Raw genomic sequence first — 17,809 nt, 5'->3', positions numbered from 1 at the left:
TGAAATGTTTCGTGAACCCCTCCGAGTTTGAGATAACATGCACAGCGCCATCATCGGGGTGTACTTTGGTCATTTCTATTTTATAGCTTGAACCTTGTCAACTCAGCCGAGCTATTGACTGAGGATCGGGTTTCGTAGGCTTCCGTGCCTTTATTAGTGAATTCATATTGTTTAGGCCTTGAAGATAATATGAATGTTTAAAGCAAATATACCCGGTTGCCACGACTTTATATTTGCTTAATGGTTCGAACACTGTCGACTTCTATTGACCCGTATAGAATGATCGGTTTCGAACCTGATTCACTTGTCAACCCGCGCAGCATCCTAGACGTCACGTGTGTACCAATAACACGCTTCGCCGAGGCCCATACGGGTATTTGATTACATTTACTCCTTTTAGTGTACTATGTGTATACAAGTTAAGGTGCATATGCAGGGATATTCTTAGGAATGACGCCTTCTCTGTCTGCTTGTACGAATTTGCAGATCTGGTGGCGTTGCGTAGCAGCTTCTGGTAGAATTGTTCGCTGCTTCGTACAGGTAGACTGTCGTCGCACTACTCGTTGCTTTATGGAGGTGGATCGTAGTGCACTAACGAATCTCCTGCTTTTGTTCGTAGATACTTGTATTCGTTGTAGTTGCTTGGTTCATGTAGTACATTCGTCATTGTTTATGAAGTGGACAGGTAGATGTATTCCTTCACAGACTAATTGACTTCAGGATACTGCATTAACTGAAGTCTTTTTGCATCTACCATCAGTGGCATGTGGCACATACCATTGTCTTCGTAGAGAGCTTGTATTGTTCGATTTTTTAATAGTCTTTCATGAATAATTTGTATTGTCTTGTACCATTTGCAATTCCTTCATGCTTATTTCATAATACCTTCTCTTTCATGGTTTTTTGCAAGTGGAGATAATACCTTTCTCTTTCATTGTATTGTATTCATGAAGAGATTTTGTAGTAGCTTATAAGGGTAATGTACTTTGCTTGAATGATGAATACATATGTGATAACCCTCAATATTATCTCTATATGGTTGCAACATTTATCTATATTATGATCAAACTAACATTCCCATCTTGATCATTTCTTAGAAAATAAATTAATGTTGCAAACCTGTTTCAAGCTAACAGAAGAATTCAAGCTATGACTTTACGACCAAATCATATCCTCCACAATCTTCTCATTATTTTGCAATAAGTAATAACATTGCAAGTTCTTATCTTCAAATGTGATTTACAACAAAGTGTAAGGATGTTGATATTATACACCATATTTTTATTCCAATCCATATGACTCTTTCAAGTCAAGTATAGTCATCCAAAAAATATCATGCTAAGGTTTATGACTAATTTGTACATCAATCCCTATTTGATTGCATGATATTTATTTGGGTGAATTTAAATGACGAAAGTGGTCATCTTAATGTTCATTGAAGAATCCTTGTATTGCTTTCTTCAATAAGCATTCACTTGATCCTTGCTTGAGTATTCATGCTTGGCACATGATATTTGAATACCATTATCCCTTATAAATTCAATCAATTTGATAATTCCATATTTGATATTTGATTGCAATTATCATTCCTCATGTTTCATGATTTTTTTTTAATTTTAATATTAGGCTGTTAGTCAAGTTGAGCTCAATGTCATTATTCAAATATTTTGGAATTTCAAGATTTATTTTATCAAGTCAAGTCCATATTCAAGTCCAAGTCCAAGTGCAAGTCCCAGTCCAAGTGCAAGTCCGAGCTCAAGTCTCAATCTGAGTTCAAGTTCAATTTAGGCTTAACATGAGCCTCTTCCCTTCATTCGAGTCCCCTGTAGTCCTTGCAATGCAGTATAATATCAAATGTGTTTCAATAATTAATTTGAAGTTTGAGTTTCACTTAAGTCAAATAAAAGCATCCATGTTCACCGAACTTTCGGCAGCCTCCCGGCGTCTCCCCTGTTTAGGGGCAAACTACGAGAAACTGAGCCTTTCCCACCACGCTAAGAAAAGCGTGTATAGTAGATGCCCTCTTTCGAGGACACCGCGACCGTGTATTTTTTCGATCCCCCACCACGCTAAAAAAAGCGTGCATGGGTATTTTGCAAAAAAAATTTTTTTTTTTTTGGAAAATTTTTTGCAAGAAAAATAGTTATTTCCCCGCAAGCGGGTACTTATAAGTATCCCTCCGTCGTACGCGTCGCACCGGGTTCCCATCCCATCACGCTAAAAAAAGCGTGCATAGGCGGTTTTCCGGTGCGCTACGAACTCCGAAGAAGAGATTTGGAACCGAGGATCGCTCGCCTACCTTGTCGTGGGTGTCGCGCCGGTTGCCCCTCCCACCACGCTAAGAAAAGCGTGTATAGGCAGACCACCGACTCAACACGCATGCCGAGGTAAGATAACAAACAAGGGTTCGAAAATCGAGACAAATTTTTTTCTTTTCTTTCTCTTTTTTTTTTTTCTTTTGTTTCTCCTTTTCTCTCTTTTTTTGTTTCTCTTTTTTCTTTTTTTGAAACTCTCTCCCTCTTTTTTTTTTACATACACACACATACATATATATGAATGAACACATATACATGTGCATAGATAGCCCCGGCAACAATGATTATACATCATAAATGTTAATGCAAATACTCGACAATATTAGCTAACAACACTAGTTTAACACTATCAATAAACACATCACTCAATGATAACAACTAACATCCAACAAGTGAAACTTACTGTTTAAAGCCTTCGGGTTGGGTAAATGGGCCCAATGGAATTTGTAAGTGGATTTCGTTGTTTTGTACGTGGAGCTGTCTTTTATGGCAAAAGAGATATGGATGAGATGTGGGATTTTGCAAAAAAAAAGCTTAAAATGGACTGTTTAAGTATTAAAGGAAATGAAGTTTGTGGATGTTGTGAAATGAAACTACAGGTTTTATAAAGAAAGTGTTGGGCTTTTGGTGATTAATGAAACTAGGTAATGTTTTCTTGCAACAAAAGCTGATGGACCTTTATAATATGAAGTGGGCTGAAACTTAGGAAATGGGCTGCAGTTATAGCTGTATTTAGATGGGGAGTTAGGAATATTAGATTGCTGGAGAGCTATAGGATGATTTCAGCTGACGTAGGAGTAAAGGAAAACTGTTGCAGGCTTTCAAGTTGGTAGAAACAAGAGTTGTACTGGTTTTCTCCTTCTTTTGAGGTAGAAATCAGCTTATGTTTGAAAGATTCATGGAAGACAGCTACTCTTAATGTAAAAGGGAGAGGGCAGCGTGATATTGGAAAGGGTTGAAAGCTGTTTGCAGCAAGAGAACTGATGACTGGAGGCGAGAGTGATGCTCAAATCTGCGGTTGGAGAGCTCTAAGAGAAAGAAGATCCCTGAAGTACACTAGAAGTGGGGGGGCTTTCACGTGGGAAGACTTCTGTTGTTGGAGATTGGACGAAGCAAGTTGTGTGGAGAAGAAACAAGCAGAGATTTGGCTGTAGGAACGGTGCAAACGGGAGGATTGACGTCTGGCTCGAGTAAGGAAACTCCGGCCAGTTGAGGGCCGCGGCTGCTGTTGAAGACGGGCTGAAGAGATCAGAGAAGAGGCGGACTTTGGCTTTGCAAAAGCATGAGCTGCTAGCTGCTTGCTGCTTGAGGAGGAGGCTGCAGGCGTTTGAGTGGATCAACCTTGAGAGGGAGATCAAGCCTTGGATGGGGCCTGGAGTTGCTCGGACAGCCGTGGAAATCAAAGCTTGGAAGGAGCTCGGTGGAGGCTTATGGACTTCAGAGAGGATGCTGGAGCTCTAAGACGTGAGAGAGTAACGAAGAAGAAGAGAACCACAACTAAGCATTAGTTCTCATTTTAACCGAAAGATTGTATTCAAACGAGGCCTCATCTGTCTAAGGTTATCCACTCAACCGGATATCCGGGATTTGCAGAGATTTTGCACGGGAAGACAGCTCAGGAGAGACGAGGTAAATGTTAAATATGATTTGACTTTAAATTTTATTTGATTTAATAATAATATTTAATAATAAAATATTACTATTAATATCATTAATAAATCAGAATAGCTGGGTTGTGATGATTGCCCAAAAAATGCCTCGTCTAGGGTGCATCCATTTCGAAATATGCGTGATCGCCTCGAAATTCGTGTAGTTTCCTTGGAGTTCGAGATTTTTTTTACCTCGTAATACGTGTCAATTCCATTGATAACCATAATTGAACAAATTGATAGTGTAGTCAGGGTATTGACGATGTCACGGTCACAATGGCGTAGTCCGTTTTATGATCAGACGTTGTTTGGGCGGCGACGAGGCCATTTTCCTCGGTATGTGTGTTTCGCCTCGAGATCCGTGCCACTAATATGGATGCTTTAAATTGAATAAACAAAATATAGTTTTTAGAGGTTGAGAATGTTCCGGATGCAATGAAGCTATCCATTTATCTATCCGACGTCGCTTCGTCTTCGTAGAGGCAATTTTTCTCGATATGCGCGCCTTCGCATCATATTTGGATTGCCTTTGAAATTTGCGACACCATATCAAACGATCTGATTTGATCAAATAAAATGTAGATTCTTAATGCCGACGACGTTCCGGAGGCAATGGCACTATCCGTTTGTCGATCCAACGTCGTTTCGTCACCGACGAGGCTAATTTCTCTCGTAATGCGTGCCTTCACATCATATTTGGATTGCCTTTGAAATTTGCGACACCATATCAAACGATCCGATTTGATCAAATAAAATGTAGATTCTTAATGCCGACGACGTTCCGGACGCAATGGCACTATCAGTTTGTCGATCCAACGTCGTTTCGTCACCGACGAGGCTAATTTCCCTCGTAGTGCGTGCCTTCACATCAAATTTGGATCACCTTTGAAATTTGCGACACCACCTCAAACAATCCAATTTGATTGAATAAAATGTAGATTCTTAATGGAGAAGATGTTCCGGACGCAATGGTGTTGTCCATTTGTCGATCGGACGTCGTCCGAGCGTCTTCGATGCCTCGTTTTCATTGTAACGCAGGCCTTTATATCATATTTGCATCGCTTAAAATTTCACCACCATCTTGGATGATCCAAATTTATTAAATAAAATGTATATCCTGAATGTCGACGACGTTCCGGATGTAATGACGATGTCCGTTTGTCGATCTGACGTCGTCCGAGCATCTTCGAGGCCTTGTTTCCGTCGTAACGCAGGCCTTTATATCATATTTAAATTGCTTAGAAATTCACCACCATCTCAGATAATACAAAATTATTAAATAAAATGTATATTCTGAATGTCGACGACGTTCCAGACGCAATGGGGCTGTCCGTTTGTCGATTAGACGTCATTCGAGCATTTTCGAGGCCTCATTTCCACCGTAATGCAGGCCATTATATCATATTTGCATCGCCTAGAAATTCATCACCATCTCAGACGATCCAAATTTATCAAATAAAATATATTTTCTGAATTTTGACGACATTTCGGACGCAATGGCGCTGTCCGTTGATCGATTGGACGTCGTTCGACCGTCAACGAGGCCTCGTTTCAGTCGTAACGCATGTCTTCGCATCATGTTTGGATCGCCTACAAATTCACCACCATCTCAGATGATCCAGATTTATTAAATTAAATGTATATTCTGAATGTCGACGACGTTCCGGACGCAATGGAGCTATCTGTTTGTCGATCGGACGTCGTCCGAGCATCTTCGAGGCCTCATTTCCGTCGTAACGTAGGCCTTTATATCATATTTGCATCGCCTAAAATTTCACCACAATCTTGGATGATCCAAATTTATTAAATAAAATATATATTCTGAATATCGGCGATGTTTCGGACGTAATGGAGATGTTCATTTCATTATCGGACATCATGATCGTCACCATCGAGGCAAATTTCGCTCGTAATGCGTGTCTTCGCATTACATTGGGATTTGTGTCACCAATCTAGATACTCCAAATTGAATAAACAAAATACAGTTTTCATAGGTTGACAACATTTCAGACACAATGATGAAGTCTGTTCGTCGATCCAAGATCGTTTGATCAGTTTTGCGCTTTAATTTCGGGTGTCGGTCATCCCTTTTGACTGATCTCATCTGATTCAATTGCGAGGGGCATCGACTCAGCAGAGTTCAGTGTCCTAATCGCAACACCATTATCTATTTGCTAATTGTGATGCCAAGGCACGTATCGCTTTATTCATTAGTTTAGGTACTTTCTCGCCCGGTTGTAGCTATAGGGGTCAACAGCTGCTACGATAACTTTCTCCCTTTCGCTCCTTCCCAACTCCACACGAACTCAGAGCCTGCTCGGCCCGTCATCTCTCCTACCCGAAGCCTCCATTCCCCCTTTTCTTTGATATACATAGAGAGGGAGAAAAAGAGTGTCGAGCTGTTCTTGCCTAGCCGAAACTCACGACCCTCTTCTTTCAGCGACCCGACACCGGAGCCGCAGAAGCCCTAGTCCGACGCCTCTCCTAGCCGAGCCCTGCCCGTCGACTTCTATAGTCGCAGGCCCTCTCCACCTTGCCGCTTCCTCTTCCCAAGCAAGAACCTCATTTGATCGATCACAAGGCCAACCCGAGCCCTCCAATCCCTCTCTTCTACTCCAACCGATCATTGGGTATAGGTTTCTATTCATTTTATTTAAAATAATTGCTAATTATTATTTATATAATAATTACTAATTATTTTAATTAGCAATCATTATATATATATATATATATATATTACATGTGTTTGTGTTTGTAAGAGGATAACAAAAGAAAAGAGAGAAAAAAACTAATAAAAAATGTGTTTCTTTTGCCTCGGTCTTCGAGCCTCCTCCCGCCTCGATCCACGAGCCTCCACTGCCGGCTCATAGGTCGCCAAGGTATAACTTCCTGAACTTAAATCCTCTCTTACCTCGACATGCGTGTCGGGCCGGCAAACCACCCATGCACGCTTTTCTCTAGCATGGTGGGAGAAAATCGGGTGCGACACCTACGACGAGGTAGGTGAGCAACCCCTTTGCCCCCAAAATCATGTTCTCGGCGTACATGTCAAGCCGGTAAACCACCTATGCACTCTTTTCTCTAGCGTGGTGGGAGGGAACCCGGTGCGACACTTACGACAAGGCAGGTAGGCCTGGTGCACGCTTCTCTTAGCGTGACCGGGACAATTTTAAGTACTCATACGCGACTCTGTACCTGCAGGGAAACCACTGTTTTTCTTGTAACAAGTACCGAAGACCCATGCACGCCTTTCTCTGGCGTGGTGGGGTTAAAGATTTTATGGCCGCGGTGTCCTCGTCCGAGGACACCTACCGTGCACGCTTTTATCTAGTGTGGCGGGAGGCCTAATTTTTTGTTGTTTTTCCCTAAACGATGGAGATGCAGGGAGGCTGCTGAAATTTCGGGTAAATGCATGACTGCACTCGGACCTGTTTGAACTCAAAAAGGACTCGAACTCAAACTTGTGAACCTTTGAACTTGGACTTGAACACTCATAGGGGACTTGGACAAAGATAATTGAATTTAACTCGAGCACAATTCAAGACAAAATCAAGTTTAAAATCAAAACTTAATCAAGTGAACATTAAAGAAATGACAGTGAATTTGAACTTGCTACTTGAACTCAAGCAAGGACTTGATTTAGATAATAAGACTTGAACTCGAATGGAGTCTGAACTCAAGAAGACCACAAGGAATCCAAACACGAACTGGACTTGAATAAGAACTTGAACTCACACTTGAACTCATACTTTACAACATTAAGTGGGAGTTGTAGACTCAGTGAACTCGAGTCTAAATGAAACTGAATTTAGACTCAAACATATACAAAGAACAAAGCTTGAATCGTATACAAGGGAACTCAAACTACAAGAACATTTGCACGGTCAATAGTGACTCAAAGTACGATACAAGACCTCGATGCATATAAACAAAGAATGTAGTGGACTCTTACAACAGTCTCTACGAGATCAAGTGCATCGTACCTGCAAGAAGAACAAGTGGTTGCAGAATGCATATGCGTGTCTTGTATTCGCTATTGAAACCTCAGACATTAGCAAAATTGTTTGTTGGTTGAAGAAGGCGACACTTGAGATCAATAGCAGAGGACCTATCAAGTGACAAAGGTGGATATAATACAGATATAATAGACTCCTACGACAATCCCTACAAGAATGAAATGGCAATAATGTCAATTGATAGTAGAAGACCCGCCCTTGCAAACAAATACACAGACCACCTCAGATTTGTGAAAGGTGGATATGATGAAGGCGACAATGGCTCTCCTATGAACACTTCCAGAGGTCGTAGTGGATACAACGGATCCCTATAAATAAACACGAGCCGCTTGTGGATAACAACAGTGAGTACCTCGTAAGCACAACGAACCATTGTGCACACAAGTACAGATGTCACCTACGACAACGGCGATTAAGATCTACGAGTACGTCAGGTATAAGGGCGACTCGATGTACGGAGAAGGACACCCCCTGGTAGAATGGAAGAAATGTTCGAACAAATCAGAACTAAACTTCCTAGTGTTCCAAAATCTCTTCTTGGCCCTATCCTTAGGAAGAAAACAGTTATTATATCCACAAACAACGAAAATAACAAGTCTACTACACTGATGATCTTAAAAATTCCTTTTAAAGTAGAGAACATCAAAGTCCGGAAGAACCTACCCGGTGAATGAGAAAAGGGAAGTCAACATCAAGACGATGAGGTGCCTCGTGATATCAAGATATACTGCCACCGGATCCGCAACACTCGTATTAGCGGACAAAAGGCCTGTATAAGCTCTCAAATTAAATGTTATGTGTACTCAAATAGCAATTACCTGAACAACTACAATTATTTCAATGTACTCCTACACATGCATCATAATTTGTACACACATAGGTACACAAAAGGGATAAATACAATCATAACCCGCATGGGCCCCGGCGAGCGAGTTATGGGTACACACATGACGTTTAGGGATGTTGCGCGGGTCAATAAGTGAATTGAAGTTCGAACCCGATCCTTTTATGCAGATCAATAGGAGTCGATAGGGTTCGAACCTTCAAACAAATACACGGTTGTGGCGACCAGTGTATTTGTTTTAATATATTCATATTAGGCCTTCAAAGCCTATAATTAGGGGTGTCAATTCGGGTCGACGGGTCGGGTTCGAGTCGAACCTTAGTTGACCCGGATCTAAACAGGTCAACCCGAACCCGACCCGGTTTTGCAAACGGGTCAGACATTTCAACCAAGACCCGACCCGCGCGGGTTGCCGGGTTGACTAGACCCAACCCGCGCAGCAGAAGGCGGAGTCCCGAGCACGCCACAGCGCGATTGCGCGAGTGCGGACGAAGTCCGCAGACCGCACGACAACGCCAATGCGGACAGAGTCCATTCCTCCGCGGGACCGCGAGTACGGACGGAGTCCACGAGAGGCGGGATCAAGCAACTGAGCAACAATGCGAGTTCGGGGTGCAGGCTGACCGGCTAACAAGCTGAGTCGTGCGCACTGTGCGACAATGGGCGGACTGGCGGAGTTCGCACGCGAGTGCGGGATCGCGTCACCACGGAGCGAGTGCGGCCGGAAACCGGGTTGGAGTAGACTTTCGGGTCAGTGTCGGGTTGATTTCGGGTTCTCAAGTCAACCTGAACCCGACCCGTTTTTGAAACATGTCAAAAATTTGAACCCGAACCAAACCCGTTAGCTAAACGGGTCAACCCGACCCCAGATTTTTTCGGGTCGGGTCCGGGTCAGGTTTCGAGTCCGGTAAGAAATTGACACCCCTACCTATAATCAAGAGAATTCACTGATAAAGGCATAAAGCCTATGAAACCCGATCCTCCTAAGCAAGTAAATATGAGTAGACAGGGTTCGAACCATTGGATAAATATGCAGTCATAAAATAGACCGGAATATTTATTTAATACATTCATATTAGGCCTTTAAGATTTATAATTAAGAAAATCCATTCAATAAAGCCACAAAGCCTATGAGAAACCCGATCCTCGATCAACAGCTTGGTCGAGTTGACAGGGTTCAATCAACAAAAGAAAATAACCCCAAACACCCCTATGATAGCCTTGTTGAGTACAGATCTCAACCGGAGGGGTTAACTCCATTTCAAATGACGTCCAAATGCCCGAAATCCAAAAATCTCAAAAGTCCCAAAAATCTAGAATATTTAAAATTGAAATTTAATCATCAACACTCAAAACAAAATCTATCCACCCTGCGCAACAATTTGCCGGGAGGACAAATTAAAATTTACTTCAGCTCACAAACAGGTAATGCCTAGTCGAAATATCACTAGGATCCATTCTCAAACAATCTACTACCAGTAAGGACGTGTTACGTGTCCTCTAACCTGCGGTTTTGCCGCCAAATGGCACTGCAGGATAAACTGTTATGACCCAGGGCCCTCTGAACCCAGAGGTTTTGCCGCAAAATGGCACCACGAAATACCGATTATGACCAGAGCCAATGTGTTCTTAATGGCATTAAATCCTTGATATATGAATCAATATGATATAATTGATAGGGCACAAAGCCCTCTGTTAGCCAAGGTGGATTCAATTTTGTCCCCTTAAACAAACACCCACCCTAGGTCTACAAGGTACCATTGGACGAACCAACCCATGGCTGACGACAAGGATCCTTCTGTCATGTTGGGTCGACTACCTCCTCTTACTAAATAGACCAGGGACCACGATGGCCCGGGATGATAGAACCATGGGATCTTGATCAGGTCCAACATCCATTCCCCCACCATCCGCTTTAAGTGCAAGATAGTGCAATTTTAATTTTAAATATCAACTTCCCAAATATTTCAACCTCAAATCCTCAAATCTCCAAACTCTTCAAATATCTATATCTAGCTGCTACTCTATGCCAGATAACATGTATCTCTACGTATCTGATTGACGACTAGCCTTAATAAAAAGTTCTCTCTCGTGATCAGGAGGGGTAATTAACTATAGGGGCTTGCACCTATAGGAAACCAGAACTCAGATCATAAAGTCCTCGCAAAATGAGAGTGAAATCTCTGGGTAGTGTCTTATCTACAAACCCATCTGTCTTCCTAAAATTTACCCCGAAACTTAATCTGTTAAAACTCCCTCGCCAAAGAAAAAGCATACAGCAGCGGGCGGAGGCTGGGGCTGAATTTTTGAAGCCCACAAATTGAATTTAATTTAATTTAATCGAGGCTTGATTTGGGTCAACTTCGCTTCTATGACATTTGTTCGAATCGATCGAGTACGATCGAGCCAAGTCGGAGTCGTGTCGACACGACAATATTCGTCAACAACTCTAAGTTAAACCAAAGATGAAAAGGCCTAATTAAATCCAATTGCATAGATTATGAATAAAAAAGAAATTTAGACGCTCATTATAACATCATGCAAAAAGCACATTTACGTTAATGATAGTGCTTCTTTGCAAAGCCCTGCTTTATAGCAATATTATGGAGCAAAGGACCAAAATGATTCCTCAACTATTTGTGAAAGATCAAAACAATCCTCAATTCTTTTGAGAGATCAATTTGTTTCCTCAACTTTTTAAAATGGGACATTTTTTGTCTTAACATCCAATATTGAAGTTAATGTCGTTAAACGTAAGTGTATTTGGGTCATTTTTTAATTAAATATTTATTAAACACAATTTTCAAGTAATTATAAATTTTTTTATAAATTTATTAAATGTTTCTTTAATAAAAAAATAATAATAATTTTAGTTTTAATTTCAAAAATTTTAGTCATATTTTATAAAATATGATATTTATTAATTTAGAAAAATCAAATGCAAATAAATGTTATTGTCAATGTAGTCACATATTTATACAAATCATATTTATAAAATATGATCAAAATTTTAAAATTAAAAACTAAAATTATTATTAATTTTTAATAAAAGAAATGTTTAATAAAATATTTTAGAAAAATTATAATTACTTGAAAATTACATTTAATAAATGTTTAATTAAAATAATCAAAATGCCCTTACATTTAATATCATTAACTCCAACATTGAATGTTAAAATAAAAAGGTCCTATTTTAAAGAGTTGAGGGACCATTTTGATCCTGTTCTTCAATACTATGTGATGCATGGCTTTAAACGAACTCTGTAAATGCATTTAACAACATTGAATATACAATATTCAACCTTTCGCCTCCACAGATTTTACTACAGTGGCTGGCTATTAACAAAACAAGTTGAAGATGTATGACATTTGGAATGCTTTTGAAAGAACATTGGTTTGCCCCAATTATAATCCAAATTCCGAATGAATTATGTTAACATTAATGATGAAACATACCTCACTTGAAACATAATGGGCTGTTGATGCCACGGTAAAGTTAGCCACTAGGCCAGAATTAGCAAACATATCATCTTCAGGTATTGAAGTGGAAGTTGCATGCATCGAAGCTGATGAATCTGTATGATCAACAGCTGATAACCCAAAAATGTCCAACTCTAAACCACTTGATGGAACTGTGGGAGCAGCTGGCCAAGAAAGAAAATCTGCTGTTAAATGCTTGTTTGATGGACGACATATATCTTCAACAAATCAAGAGCTTTATTTTCAAATTGAAAGCAGTAGAAATATGAATCAGTCTTGACATGGAAGGTCCTCAAAAACAACATTCTAAAAGCATAGCATTTTTATCAACTTAAAGGATAAAATTTCCATGTTAGTCCGGAGGACAAAACCTGGAGAACCATCACCCTTTGGTTGAAACTACTAAACAGTATGAATAATTAAAGGAATTAGAATGAGATCTTCTAGCTGAAAATTTATTAGAACTGTAATATATCTGCAATGATCTCTACAAGGGTCAATACTGAAACACAAAATCCAAAATAGAACAAGAAAAACATGTTAGGCTAGATCAATAAGAAAACATGATTTAGAAAGAAAATTTAATGATTAGACAAATGTGTGATGTGGATGACATAATCTGACAACAAATGTAGGGCCAAAGGAGGAACGTTTAATACCTGATACAGGCCCTCTAGGATCAAACTCGTCAAAAAAAGCAATCGCCTTTTCATGAGTTTGTGCAGATTCACCAGCTACACTTGCAGGAGCTTGGTTTGTACCTCTAGAAGTTTCTTTGGGTCCTGAAGGTGAAGATGCTTTCTGCATTGATGCCGTCACAGTGCCTCTGGACCCATATTCATAATACATATATCAGAAAAATAAGCTACCACCCCCCCATCCCCCCCACAACCCAACAAAAAAAAAAAAAGTAGCTCATCATACTTGTCATTCTGAACATCAGAACAAGCATCATTGGTGGCTTCTTCATAACTTGGAGGTGCATCAATTCTGTGTACAAAATTTATGCTCAAATAATCAGCTTTATATGTTGCTCATTAGAACTCCTATTATATCAAAATTCAGTCACAAAACGAAATGATGGAGCTTCAATAACTTCAAAGCCAACCTTTCATCACGCAAACTATCATTGTCTCTGCCGCCATCACTCCTGCAACATCAAGAGGCATTAAATACAGGTTGTTACATTTAAACAAACATACTTAGAGAATATAAGCTACATGAGATACAGGAAAAATTGAAACCCTAGAGTATAATACTAATCTCATAGCCCCTAAATGATCATGGACATGATTTAGCCGGGTCTCTTTAGCTTGCCATGCTAGTATGGATCAAACTAGTGTTTCAACAAACTTTTTAAGTAATGAAAAAAACAAAGGCATGAGAGCATTCTATACTACGCAACCAAGATTTTTTTTTTAGTAACCCTTCTCTATGCAATGGATTTGTTCATTTTGAAGGAATTAATAAAAGGAAATTATATGAAAAATGGTAGAATCAATAGACTAAAAACTATATGTCATTTTAGAGATTATATGACAAATTTTTAACAAGATAAGTTACAAAGAGGTTTTATGCTTATATAATTAAAAAACTAGAGTTGCAAGTTAACAAGATACGCTACAATGGCTAGTTAAAAAACTGCAGGAGCAATAAAAAGCAGGAAACGATGAATTACAAAAAATGAACAACTGATTCTTGGACTATAGGAAAGCAAAATACTAAGTTGAATGGTGATCATACTCATCAAGAGAATTATTCGGATGTCCACCAACACTTTGGCTCCTTGGTCTGTACTGGTAATCACCATTAGGACGAACTCTGTAATTATCATCTCTGCTGTAAAACTCATCGTTATCCTTGGCATGCTGATCCTGACCCTGACTATATTTGTCTCCTCCACTGGGGTACCTATCCTTATCCATGAACACCAAGTCTCTTTCCCGCACAAGCCCATCCTCCCTATTTCCATCATCACCTTCAAAATGTCCATCATTGTAGCGGGCACTTGAAGACAAAGGTGGCCGAGATGCCCTACTGTTGGAAAAAATTGTGATTACTGGAAAGCATTTCACTGTATCAACATTGTAGAAAGTTTAATATCACATTTAGTGCACATATTGTGATGGACTTTAACTCACTTGTCCTTGTTAAAAAGAGCTTTATTTCGAACTTCCTGGAGCCTTTCCTTATTATTTACAAGTGCAACAAGACTCTGAGATTTCCTTCTAACATTGCTCCCTTGATCCCTCCCATTAGAATCAGTATACAGGAAGTCTGACAATGTCTGCCATTATAGCATATGTTCAGCAGGCTTCAAAATTTCTTGAAAGTGTGTAATTGTATTTTATTAGAAAATTACACGGAGAAAGTATTTAATGTCCATGTCTCACCGATATTTGGTACGCATGTTCCTTGATATCATCAATCACTCGTTCAGACCCATAAATGACCAAGTACTCGAGGACGCTCAGTGCCTAAGTAAAAACAAATTTATCAATTTGTTGGCATTTCCCATTAGGATAGAATCATTAGAGAATAGAATCTCCCAAGTACAGCATCAGGTTACATCCTACTAAACCTTACCATACTTAAGCCATTAAACATAAACAGAAGTAATATGGCGTTATAAATGCAAAGTAAAAGGTATGGAACAAAATATTCTGACAAGAACCCCTCAACGAAAAATAGTTAATATAGCACCTTGTAAACATGACGCCAATTTTTCCCAGTGTCTTGCATCCTCTTCCAGATCACTGCCATGATCAGTTGGTAGTAATTACTGCACCAGTTGCCCGATAAGTTAAATGCAGGTCGCAAATAAAGGTAATGAACAGACAGAAAAAGACATTTAAGCTTACTAGTTAAAGCTAGCCTGTGCAATTTCTGCAATGAGTGATCCACGAGGACCCCAGGTTTCATTGCTTGTAGCATCAAGGGTCTGAATTCCACAATCAATTTCATTAATATAAATTAGAAAAAGGACGTCATGTTGGTAAATTACTCCATTAGACCTGAGAAAAGCATAACTTTCTTTAACCATTACTTCACATTTTTCTTATTTCCAGTTTGGGGTAGAATGTGAACTACTTTCCTTTTTGCTAGTATCATGTTTCTATCCAAATTCATTTTCCATGAGTTCCTCTTTTTTTTCCTTTTTTTTTTTGAAGTGAAATAACAAATCCTTGTGATCTTCATTTTGTGTGATACATGCCTTCTTTATTTGAGACTCACGTCAACGTGATATATATTTGTAGAATTTATAAGTTTGTAATAGTCATACAAAACTGAAGACAGGTACTACAGGAGATTGATTAATGAAACACGGCATAATTGTGTTTCTTTGAACATAGGTTCAAAGAAGGGACAATGTTTAACATGAACTATATATGTATTATACAGCTTTCTTTATATTAATTGGGTCATGAAACTCGAATGCTCCTGTAAAGTATTACAACGACAACAAGATTTTATCCCATTACGTGAATCTTTTTTCTTCATTGTCTTATTAAAAGTAAAATTCTCATACTTTCTAACAAAGTCTTTTTAGAGGCCGGATCTAATACATCCACTCGCCTAGCAAGGTTATTGAAACGCCAGCATTTATATGACCAAAAAATCTAAGCCGACTTTCACTAATCTTATCCGCCACTGGAGTTACTCCAATCTTCTCATGTATATACTCATTTCGCATTCTATCTCTAAGTGTAAAATCACTCATCCACCTGAGCATCATCATCGGCAACACTTAACTTTATGCTTATTTTTGTATGGCTAACACTTTGTGCATGTGTGCCAAAAGCATTTTCGATCTCATTGCTATCTTATAAAATTTTCCCTTAAGTTTGAGAGGTACTTTTCTATCACATAGTAGGCTCAATGCCAACCATCCAACTTGAATTCTATTAATAATATCCCCATCTATTTCACCACTGAATTGAACAATAGACCTAAAATATCTAAAATGTGCACTCTTTTTAATGACTTGATCACCCAATGTCACAATCCGACCACTATATCTATTACTACTAAAATTACACTCCATATATTCACTTTTAGATCTACTCAAACAAAAACCTTTAGATTCTAATGTTGAAAATCTAATTAATAGATACAAAGCTTTTTGAACAAAGTAATAACATAAATAGAATTAGAAATTGAAATATTAATTCAGATAAACATTAGATGCTATTTTATCAATTTTAAAATCAGCCATCATTTCTTTGGAGACTAAATACTGAGGTAGGACAGCAAGTTAATTTTCATTGGTAGAAATGTTAGAGAAATAAATACATCTATGTTTTTTCTATCGCTAATATAAAAAAAGATATATTTTCTAAAAGTTAATATAAGTGTAAATTTCTTTGAAAATTCTGTAGACACACATTTCATATGATTATAGGAAAATTTACTAATTAAGAACATTATAAGTCTACTTTTCGGCTACATTTGGTTAGGAAAATAATAAAGAGACAAGTGACAAATGAAAATTATAACATCAGCTGTAAGGATAAAAGAAACCTTTCAATTTCTGTTTTCAATTACAAATGCTTTTCGGCAAAAAGAACCATGAATGAATTCGAGATGATATTTGCTTACCTTCTGCTCAATACTAGAAACTTTCAGAACCTTTTTGTTGACCTCCCTCTTGCTGCAAAATATAGAGAACGTTATAAGGATGGATTGACCACTATAAGGTTACTACATATTCTAAGCATCGAAAGATGACAAATCATGAATCATTTCATAAGGCTAGAGACTGCAAGCTTAAATCTGTGACTCTATAGCGTAGACAAGTGACAGCTCCACTTCTTGCAAGAGATGGAATAGAGCACGTGCATTAATGTGTTTGCATCCAAGTTTTTACACAAATAGCCACATAGCAGAGATAATCTTTAAATAAATTAGAAGATTATTCTAATCAGAAGATTGTTCTAATAACAGACCTAAAGAATTGCCATAATATTTTTGAAAGAATACAAATACAGGATTAAAAGAAAGAAGAAAATTTAGTAATTTGAGCAAGTCTCACATTGTGTGGGCGGCTTGGGTAAGCCAGCCACTAAGCAGTTGACTCGGGAAAGTCGCCCACACATCGGAAGACTTCCCCATGTTTCTTTTTTTTTCTTTGAATTTTATTTTGACAGAAAAATGTTGGAGATGGTAACTTTCACAAGGTTGCACGCCAATCACTTTGTTCAAGAAGCTGAACGTGTTGCATAATATCCATGTATGAAGTGTTATGGTTTAATTTTTTATGTAAAAATTTCAACTACAGGCAATGCGGTTTTCCCTAAATCATCTCAATGAGCTGGATGGATATGTTGGCGCAACCTATTTGTGATTATGATACATCATTAAAAGACAAAAATGATCCCTTGACTCTTTATGAATGATCAAAATAGTCTTCAACTATATTTAATGATCATTTTGACCCTTCAATTCTTTAAAGAGATTATTTTTAAAAATTTGAGTGACTAAAATAGTCCTTTAATATAGTTGAGA

At 38.6% G+C, this 17,809-nt stretch overlaps 1 protein-coding gene across 5 annotated transcripts in view; it reads right to left on the bottom strand.

Moving 5' to 3' along the window:
* LOC110096957 (clathrin interactor EPSIN 3) overlaps positions 1–17,809 on the bottom strand; it is a 39,773-nt gene that overhangs the window by 10,663 nt on the left and 11,301 nt on the right. For 3 of the 5 annotated variants that reach the window (XM_020823128.2, XM_028691998.1, XM_028691997.1), the window contains 10 exons: positions 16,904–16,955; positions 15,166–15,245; positions 15,008–15,086; positions 14,698–14,781; positions 14,446–14,591; positions 14,048–14,341; positions 13,413–13,454; positions 13,229–13,294; positions 12,964–13,130; positions 12,281–12,468 (listed from right to left, as the gene is read on the bottom strand). In XM_020823128.2, the coding sequence (XP_020678787.1) occupies positions 12,281–12,468; positions 12,964–13,130; positions 13,229–13,294; positions 13,413–13,454; positions 14,048–14,341; positions 14,446–14,591; positions 14,698–14,781; positions 15,008–15,086; positions 15,166–15,245; positions 16,904–16,955 (1,198 nt within the window). The remainder of the gene's footprint in view (positions 1–12,280; positions 12,469–12,963; positions 13,131–13,228; positions 13,295–13,412; positions 13,455–14,047; positions 14,342–14,445; positions 14,592–14,697; positions 14,782–15,007; positions 15,087–15,165; positions 15,246–16,903; positions 16,956–17,809) is intronic. The other 2 variants (XM_020823129.2, XM_020823131.2) reach the window with 2 other exon arrangements.

Source organism: Dendrobium catenatum, unplaced genomic scaffold (genome assembly GCF_001605985.2).
Source record: "Dendrobium catenatum unplaced genomic scaffold, ASM160598v2 original_scaffold_98963, whole genome shotgun sequence".
NCBI lineage: Eukaryota > Viridiplantae > Streptophyta > Magnoliopsida > Asparagales > Orchidaceae > Dendrobium > Dendrobium catenatum.
The sequence above is the reverse complement of the archived record's forward strand: the minus strand, read 5'-3'. Positions and strand labels throughout refer to the sequence as shown.